Genomic DNA, 10,565 nt, shown 5'->3' on the forward strand with positions numbered 1-10,565 from the left:
CGTTCGAGCGGCATGACTTGATCTCAGGTGCGTTCGAACGGGCCCGAGTGCGTTCGAACGCAACAACTTGAATTCTTCAGGTTGCATTCGAACGCGTTTGTGAACGCAGCTCTCGGTCTGTGTGAACGCAAGTACCCGCGTTCGAACGCGTTTGTGAACGCAGCTCTTGGTCTGTGTGAACGCAAGTACCCGCGTTCGAACGCGTTTGTGAACGCGGTATGAACTAAACAGTTTTTCTCCAATAATTTTGCAATTCTTCAAACTAGAGATATTCTAGACTTGTATAAAGCTCATATACATATAAAAATACACTTAGAATATTTTGTACACAATTGCCAATAATTAAAAACCTAACATAGACGATTCATTATCCGAACCAATCAAAGGAGCCTTCCATATTTTATAGGACAACGCATACACACTTCGGCACAATAGCGATGGGTCACAAAATTGTTGGGGTATGATTATGAAATTCAATACAAGAAGGGAACAGAAAATAGAGCGGCGAATGCACTATCGCGCTAATCCGATACCGCCGAGCTTACAACCTATTCATCTCCTACATTTCCCTTCCTTGATGAGCTGAGATATGTATGTACATCTGACCCAGATATTTTGAGATTGTTGCAGGAGGTGATGGATGATCCGGAGCGCCATCCCGAGTTGGAGAATCGAGGCGGTTTGTTGCTAGACCGCGGATGCATTCGAGCGCCTGCAAATGATGGGTTGTGGCAGAAATTATTGAAGCACTTTCACCAAACTCCAGCAGGTGGTCATGAGGGTGTCTTGAGGACTTATGGGAGGATATCACAGAGTTGCACATGGCTAGGATTGAGATAGGATGTGAGGAGTTTTGTCCGTGCTTGCGAAGTTTGTCAAAGGGCTAAAGCAACCACTTTAAAATCGGCCGGATTACTACAGCCTTTACCTATACCTGACCGTGTTTGGGAGGACAATTCTATGGACTTCATAGAGGGTCTTCCGCTTGTACGTGGTTATTCTATTATCTTTGTGGTGGTTGACAGATTGAGCAAGTATGCACACTTTTCGGCATTATCATATCCGTTTTTAGCTTAGACGGTGGCTGAAATTTTTGTTAGAGATATTGCTTGATTACATGGCATGCCACGCACAATTGTCTCGGATCGTGATCGTGTATTTATGAGCGACTTTTGCACTGAGTTTTTCAGATTGTAGGGGACTCAATTAAAATTCAGTTCGGCCTACCATCCACAGACGGACGGCCAAACCGAGGTAGTTAATCGAGGCATTGAGCAGTATTTGAGGTGCTTTGCTGGAGAGATGCCGAGATGATGGTTGGAGTTCTTACCGTGGGCAGAGTGGTTTTATAACACCGCCTACCATAGCAGCATTGGCATGACTCCATTTGAGGTGGTGTATGGACGACGACTCTGACATTATGTACTTATGATCTAGTGGCATCGGCAGATAGGACGGAGGTGGACTTCGCATTGATGGATAGAGATGCCACATTGAGGAGGTTGCATGCTCATCTTAAATTTGCTCAAAACTTCATGAAGCAAGTTTATGATCGTAGCCATAGGGAGCAGGAGTTCGATATCGACAGTTGGGTGTTTGTGAGGGTGCAACTGTATCGATAGGTGACCTTACGTCCGATACGAAACCAAAAGTTAGCAAATCTCTACTTTGGTCTATTTTGGGTGTTGGAGCATATTGGTCCGGTTGCATATCGTTTGGAGCTGCCAAATAGGTCGAGAGTACACCCTGTCTTTCATGTTTCATTATTGAGAGAGCACATTAGAGATCATGAGATTGTTGGCTTGGTTCTACCGGAGCCATTGGAGGAGATAGAGATCGTAGAGCTAGTTCGAGTATTTGCTAGACACCGACGACGACATGGTACTAGATTGGAGATGGAGATTCTAGTTAAGTGGCTTGGCAAGCCATCTAATGAGGTGACATAGGAGTTGGAAACTGATATCTTGGAGCATTTCCTAGACTTTTCACCTTGAGGTCAAGGTGGGGGAAGCATGGTGGGCTGATACACTTAGTTATGATCTTTTCTTATTACATTAGGTGTTTATTTTTATTAAAATAAAATTCCTGTAGGTCGCGTTCGAACGCAGGTGGAGTCGCGTTCGAACGCTTGTGAACCCTTGTGAACGCTTGCGAACGCCTTGTGAACGCCCGCATTTGTGAACACGTTTGTGAACGCCCGCTTTCGAACGACTTGTGAACGCCTGTGTTGCGTTCGCAAATCCAGAGAAGGGGCTTTTTCAGTGCATTCGAACGCGATCGAGTGCGTTCGAACGCTATCGAGCGCGTTCGAACGCGATCGACGGGAATCCTCTAGAATTAGGATTTCATATTATTTTATGACTTGTTGGCTAGCCTCTATAAATATATGGATGGCAACTAACTTTAAATTGGAATTGGATTCTTAATTTCTTGCCTCTTATCTTCTTTCTAAACTCCTCCCTCCTCCCTCTTCATCATCTTTCCACCTCTACCGTTGGCAAGGTTTCTCCTCGCTTCTAATCTCCCTCGTCTATCGAATCACCCCTCTTCTTTGGGATCTCGACCACTTCGTTTCCTTCGTCTACTTTCCTTAATCACTTCCGCAATCCACCCTCATCTCCATACCCATCCATAACCCTAACATCTACTCCACCCTTCACCACCACTATCACCCATGTTATTCCGTGTTTTCGTCCCTGCTACAGTTCGAATCTGTGAAAGGCATAAATATGAAAGTTGTTGATTAGGAAGTTACAGATCCAACCCAATTGGTTTTGTAATTTTTTGACTATCAGAGAATATCTGATGAATATGTTTCCTCAATTGCATGGACTGATTTCTGTAATAAATTTAGATCTTGAAGGAATCTTAGCGTAGCCTTTCTTTGGTTCTAGATCTTATCAAATTGGTATTAGAGCCTAACATTGCAGTTTATTATAATATTCATATTCGGATCCGGATACGGGTATAGTATATTTGCTCGGATACGAATTCGGATATCGAATATCCGTTTACCCGTATACCATACAACATTGACAAATAATCCTACCCTTAAAAACTAACCCGACCCATTAACATAAAACCCCTCACCCACCGGCTTAACATAACTTCTCAAACCCTCATTCTCTTAATCTCTCTTCACCATTATGCTGCACTTTCTCAAACCCATCCCCATTTCTCTCCCTCACTCTCTCCGACGATCTATTCGATGACTCTACTAGTTAGTCTTCCGACGACTCCGACACTCCGACGCCATCCCCGTTTCACTCTCATACTCTCTTCGTCAATCTATCAATCCGGCTATCCTCCGACTCCGCCGATTAGTTCTTCGATGACTCCGACTGCTCAATGAAACAAGCGATATCTACAGTTATGAAATTCTTATTATGGAAATAATATCTGGTCGGATCCTTGTTGACCTCTAGGAGAGGTAAGTAATGGAGGCATCTCCTTATATTGGTTTGTAGTCTATGATTTTATTATTGTGAGCCTTCTTTGCTTTCTTCGACATGCAGGAAAAATGAGTTATTTCTAGATAATTTCACATATTCTTTCCTCCTAAAGGCTTGATGTGAATAATTTGTGGTTACCCAAGTCGAGATGATTCATACCCATGTCATAAAGTTGGGTTATTTATTTGATATCTTCGTGCCCAACTCACTAATTGATTCCCATTATAAGGCCAGAGATGTGGGCATTACTTCTGCTTAGAAGGTATTTGATGGAATGACTAATAGAGATATTGTCTCTTGGAATTCTATGATTGTTAGGTTGTTGAGGACCGGAGAAAGAGGCACACGAGATGTTTGATGAAATGCCTGAGAGGGATACTGTATTAGTTGATTTTGTGAAATGTTATTGTCTTTTGATGTGCAGATTTTGTGAGTTTATTAGTTGATTTTGTAAGTTTTCCTGCTTATGTATAGATGCTAGTAATAAATTTATTTTGTATTCGTATCTGATTAAAATTTGATTCTTATTCAGTTTGTATTCATATCCGATTAAGATTCGATTCGTATTCGTATCCGTTTAATATCCGATCTATATCCGAAAAATATCCATATCCGTTTAGTTAGGATATGGTTTTAAATTTTACTACTCGTATAATATTCATATCCGTATTCGGAGCAAAAATATGAATCCGGATGTAAATTGAGCACTATCCGATCCGTATCCGAATTATTTTCACCCCTAATAGAGGGTCGTCTTCTATGTTGGTTGGTGTGCTAACGTTGCCCATGTGACTAAGGTTGCGCTCCAAGTTATCTCACACGTAATAGTGACATCTGTGCCTATCCATCAGCCACACCGGAGCTGTGCTTTGGCTTCCCTTTCTCCTTCACGGCGGAATGGTATGGTTTCCCGTCACTCGTGGACCTCTCCTCTTAATAGAATAAACCGGTTTCAAATTTAGAGATTTAGCACCGATTGGATAAATGATACAATTAACACTACATACTATTAAAAAAAGGCCAATCCACCGCATAAGCTCGGTTGTCTTTTGTTATTTATTTATTATTATCTCGGTATCTGCGTGATGGTTACGGCGGTGCAATTTGAATTAATTTAATTTATTAAGACGACATGAAATAAACGTCATAAAAATGTAGTAGAGACTTAAAGGAATAAAAAAAGATCACGACCAATACATTGCTGTGCCACCTGAACTTTGATGACGTTAATCGGAAACTTGCTGACTCTGCTCCTTACGTCATCGTCCTCCTCCAGTATAGACGTCGCTCTATAAATATTCTATAGATTTTTACATAATCACCACTTGAAAACTTTGAAAATATTATAAGTATCACCCGAATTTTTTATTCTTTCAAGATTACCATTATAAATAATTTTAATATAAAATTCCTAAACAAGCCAAGTGGAGCTTAATTTTTTGGTTTGAAATAATTATCGAGCCGACTTAGCTCACTCGAGCTCTGATCAAATATATATATATTTAATATAATATATATTAATTTCTTGTTCCATAGTTGGTTATGTGCTTCAATCTAAAACTATATACGTTTGAATCTTAGATTATATTAAAACTAAGAAATAAGAACTATCTTTATATTTACCATCCCTTGAAAAGTATAAATACTGTGGCTAATTGCCTAAATCGGGTCATTTATACAGTTGAGACACGATGAGAGATGAGATTTAACTTTATTTTAAATTAATTTAGAGAATGTTCTGTTGCTAAAAAATAAAATAATTTTCTTACCTACTAAAATTAACTATATTTCTTCATTTTATCTTCTTTAAAAAATAGATAGTCATTTCACTAAAATTAAATTACTTTATTAAACTCCACCCACCAAATACATACAAGTAGTGGATGCCCATATCGCCTCTATTAGTGCTAGAATATATAGCAAAGGCTATTAGCGAGGCTCTTCCTTTATTCTCACCGCATTGTTGTCTCACTATCCTACCTATGAATTATCTACTCTTCGATGTGTCAAAACTTTCACAACGGGAGATCTTTAATTCCCCATGCATGATCTGCCCAATGTGAACACTAGAAGAAGTAGAAAGAATAAAACTTGGTGCCTTCTATTGTATCCCAAACTATACCTACCAAGCTGGTACTGGATTCCCAAACTATGTGTAAGGTAAAAAAGAGTTAAAAAGAGAAAAAAAAAAATCTTATAGCAAGTGCGTTAGAAAGTTTACATTGAAAGACTAAAAGAAGATGCTGATCGTGCAAGATATGATAGTGTCGTGCTACTTTGCTTAATATCATGTAGGATTTTAGCATTGTATTTGGGAAGGGCTGGTTTCTTAATCTAATCTAATCTATTAAATTTATAGGGTTTTAATATTACAAGTGTAACACAACCAAAAGTGTTCTCCTAATATGGAATTAGAGAAATAGTGATGCTAAAATTGTAATTCAAATAATAAAGAAAAGGCACTATTCAATTCGCATAGGCCTTGACCCCCTAACAGAGTAGTTTATTAGGGTTCCTATCAATGACCAAACAGCCATTGATTCGAAATTGAAATATTTGACAATGTTTTTATTATGTGCAGATTTGGTTTATCTATGGTCCCCTCCCAAGGAAGGAGTTGCCGTCATTTAAACCCTTCTTTTTGATTTAACTGTTTGTTCTACTGTAAATAAGGAATATTCATGGTTCGGTTGGTGTATAAATAACATTCAAACACTACTACTCTTTTTTTTCAGTAAAATATATAAGTCTAGTCAACATACATAATTATAAATATAATTTAAATTTATTATCGGCTATACTTATTCAATTTTAGAAGAGCTTCTAGGAGTCCACTCGACGCGACTCCATTGTATGGGTTGATGCGAGTTTGGGAAGGAGAAGTTTCTTACTCTGAAACAAAATCTTAATAGCTATGGCATTTCTACTCCTTTGATGATCCTTTCGATTAACCAAACGTATTATTATATTCTAGATGGTAGATGGTTGATCGTATATCCCTCTAATAGAGTCTCTATTTTACTTAGTAAAACGTAATAATATTACTGTCCATAATGTAACTAGACAGGGTCTCTGTCTTCCAGTACGTAAAGCACCCAACATTTGTTGTCTTATGTATTTCTGATTACGATGATATCTGGTTTGCAGACTTTCTTTAAGAAAAGAAGCATAGGATTCGAACTATAAAATAGACATGTAGGGGGACTAGAATGCAAATATTCCAAAGCCTAATAAAGGTTTTAAGGTACATAACCGGGTACTCGCAGCAATGCTCAAGAAGGAAGCATTGATTTCTTTCCTCTGCCTCCACTTTCCGTTTTATTTTTTTTTAAGCAGCGACTTACTCTTTTAACTTCCCAAATTCCTCACCTACTTCCGACCATAAATACCTACGGAAGTAACGCCCGTTAGCTCGTCGCCGTCAGATGGACTCCTCGAGCTCAAAGAGGAAGCGGCGAGCCGATGGCAGCAGCGACGAACGCCGCCTCCCGGCGAAGCCACGTGGCGAGTGGGATGCCAGCAACGAGGTCACCGACGCTGAGGTCGAGGAGTTCTACGCAATCCTTAGACGGATGCGCGACGCCTCCAGGTGCCTCGCGAACGGCGATAACGCCTCCCCGGCGCCGGCGGCTGCGCCGGCTGATGGGGCAAAGGGCGTGGGGAGGTGGAGCCCCGCCTTCGCTTTGGAGGACTTCGTCACCGACGCCGTGAAAGACGACGACGTGAGGCCCAAGCAGGCCGCGGCAGTGAAGCCAGCGCCGAGGCGAATCGATCTGAACGCCGATCCGGAGCCCGAGGGGATGGCAGTGGCGAGCCCGCGCGGTGAGGCGACTGCTCGGATCTCTTCGGCGCAGGCGTAGCTATTTTGGTGAGGAAGGTGAAGGACGAATAGGCGGTATCCTTACCCCGGAGGTATTACTGACTTCCCTATGCTCTTCTTTTCTAATTGGGAAAAAGAAAATGCGAGATGAGATGAGATGAGATGAGATGCTAACGTTTCGTCGTCTGAATATTTTCTATATAAATTTGTTCGAAAGGAAATAAGAGACATTAAACTACTTGTTGATTAATTAGCGTTGATACTCGTGTAGAATTTTGTCTACAAAGATATGTTCTGTTTTAATATTATGAGTTATTAGGGTAATTTTTTTATGAATCAATTTTCTTTTGATACCAAAGGAGGTTTATATGGCTAATATTTTGACATCCACTTAAAATACTTACAATTGGTGATTTCAAATTAAAATTAGACCATCTGAAGATGTTTCCAGAAGTGTTCAAAGAAAGGCAAGTGGCGTAATTAGGATAATAACTCATGAGAACTTTCGATTTCATAGTTAATTGTAGATTCCCTGCTCTCCTCCCACACTCTCTCGAAATAAGGGCATTTGGTTGGTTGGGAGAAGGAGGCTTTATTAGTATTATTTTTGCACTAATAACTCTCAATGTGTCTGCAAGAAATAAATTTAAGGGAGTAAAAATGGCTATTCAATTATTTGTTCTAATATTCATAGTTTTTGTCTCTTTCAAAACTTGTATAAATTACATAGTATAATACCTGAAAAGTCTCACTCTCCCCAACCAAATGCCCCTAATTTATGCATAGAAACAACTTCGCAGCTTTCAATGCGTATTTTATATGGTTAGAGGTTTCGCAAGTAGAGCAAGTGTCTGCTCTCTTTTATTATTATTATTATTATTATTAGAAAAAAGAGATACTTTTCTTCGTTAATTGCAGTGCTGGTTGATTGACAGCGCACCCCAATATAAAACCAATCATATAAAAGATTAGATCTCTAGATACAACTTTTATATATGGATGTATCTTCTTCTAATACATGTGACAGATAAAATAAATCAATTGATTAGTCGTAACGCCAAATTTGACGAAGCATTATTTTGGATGTACACTGCTTAGCATTTAGTCCAGTAGAATTATTTTAGAGCAAATATCATTAAGAGTATACTATGGACTAACTATTTAAAAATGACTAAAGTTGGCACAGAGTAATTCATGTTTTGCAGATAATAATGGTGCTTTACGAACTATTCAAGGTAGTGGGGAATGTGAACTATTTGTAAGTCTCGATTCACTGTTGGAAAGAGTACTTATTATAATTTTATTAAAGATGAAAGACCCTTTTTTTTAATATATTTTTTTCGCTTCATATCATAAAAGTAATTATTACACCATTATTTCATAATAGAAATGATCATAGAAATAATTATTTTTAAAATAAGGGCCTTATTTTGTGAATAAGAAATAGATATACCTATTTTAAAATTACCCTTTTAGGAAATGAGTAATTCCCCGTCATGTACAGTTGGCGGATATTATTGTTAGGTAGAATGAGAAATGATGTGATTCGGGTCTAATCAAGTCATCTCATGGAAGAGATTGGATTTATTAGATCGAACATATTTATCATAATATTAGTTATTTATTATTTTTTTAAAAAAAATTGGTATCGAGCTCTTATGGTCGAATGGCTAGCCAACAGAGTTCGCAACAAAACGTAAGAGCAGACTTTATCGAGGTGTTCGAACATCTGGCTAACGGTGTTTAAACACCACAATCCGAGAGCAGGAGAACGTCGAGACGTTCGAACACTTGCCAGTGACGTTCGAACCCCCCAACCTGAGAGCAGTCTTCCTCGAATCATTTGAACAATATTCAATGACATTCGAACGACCAAACTCGATAGCAACATTCGTCCAACGATATTTGAACATCGTCTAGTGGTGTTTCGAATGCCCAACGCCAAGATCATTTCGTGTTAGGATTAATTTGAATATTTTAAAATTTTTGGCCAGCCTTTAAATATGTAGAAAATAGAGTCACTTTGGAATTATTGAAGAATATTGATATTTTCTATCTTCTTCTACCTCTCACCTTCTTCTCATCTCTTTTAATCTTTTCTTTCAATCCAAGGCCGACGCTATCAAGATGACGACATTCTCTTCTCGATTATCGATCGATCCCCTAGTCCAACAGAGCCTACACTAAGCTAGTCGAGATCACACATCACTGGGGAGTTTGGGTTCATTGGGTCCAATTTATTTATCGTTGTATAAGTTATTTACTATTTTATAAAACTATCGCCATCAAGTTCGTATGGTCGAATGCCTAGCTAATGCCGTTCGGATAGCAGAACATAAGAGCAACATTCATCGAGGCATTTGAGCATTTGGCCAATAGCGTCTGAATGCCATATCCGAGAGTAACAGAGAGGCATTTGAATGCCCCAACTTGAGAGTGATATTTGTCGAATCGTTCGAACGCTCGTCCAACGGGATTCGAATGCCCTAACCCAAGAGTAACATTCGTCCAACGACCTTTGAACGCTCTCAAGTACCATTCAAATGCCTGACGTCGAGATTATTTCGTGATAGGGTTAGTTTGAATGTTTTCAAATTTTGGTTAGCCTCTAAATATGTTGGAAGCATCCACTTTAGGATTATTGAATAATATTTGATATTTTCTACCTTCTTTTACCTCTAGCCTCTTTCCTATCTCTCCAATTTTCTCCTTCAATTCAAGGCGATACCGTCAAACTACATTCATTTCCATCTCGATTGTTGATCCCTCTAGTCTAGTAGGGCCGACCATCTTCTCCCCCCTCCCTTAGATCCTAGTCGCCTACTAACTTCTTTCTTCTCATCCATCGATTCCCCTTCTTTTTTTAAGTCGACCATCTTCTCCTTATTCTTTCTTTATAAATCACAAATCTATTTTATACCATGATACTATCATCTTGATCTCATCATTTCTATCGCTTTCACTATCGAACCACTCACCTCCATCATATCAAATAAACTATCTTAACCCAATCCACAACAAGAAAATAGTAAGGATTGATAAGTGGTCATGTCATTCTATTTATAGAATATTGATAGAACAAATTATAATTTATCATCAATAATTTGGTCCCACTTTACTCCACACCGTTCTTGTAATTTAAATTTAAGCATTTAACTATCTTATATTTTAAACCAAATTATAATTTTTAGATATTTCATCCAAACTAATGGTATGAATGACTAAACTGTCTCTACTATCATTAGCCCCAATATTTTTTAAGATAAGAAAATTCCTGAATAACTAAACTACCT

General features: G+C 38.7%; 1 protein-coding gene across 1 annotated transcript; it reads left to right on the plus strand.

The window, feature by feature from the left end:
* Positions 1-6,725: 6,725 nt before the first annotated feature.
* Positions 6,726-7,612, plus strand: LOC140795176 (protein NEGATIVE REGULATOR OF RESISTANCE-like). Its single transcript, XM_073147609.1, has one exon. It carries the CDS (start codon positions 6,878-6,880, stop codon positions 7,310-7,312), a length of 435 nt encoding a protein of 144 aa, XP_073003710.1. The 5' UTR covers positions 6,726-6,877; the 3' UTR covers positions 7,313-7,612.
* The last annotated feature ends 2,953 nt before the right edge of the window (positions 7,613-10,565 follow it).

Source organism: Typha latifolia, chromosome 1 (assembly GCF_019914945.1).
Source record: "Typha latifolia isolate L0001 chromosome 1, TyphaL0001v2, whole genome shotgun sequence".
Lineage (NCBI taxonomy): Eukaryota > Viridiplantae > Streptophyta > Magnoliopsida > Poales > Typhaceae > Typha > Typha latifolia.

Excerpts from the sequence above, each read along its gene's own strand:
- LOC140795176 (XM_073147609.1), top strand. The coding sequence starts at position 6,878 with ATGGACTCCTCGAGCTCAAAGAGGAAGCGGCGAGCCGATGGCAGCAGC.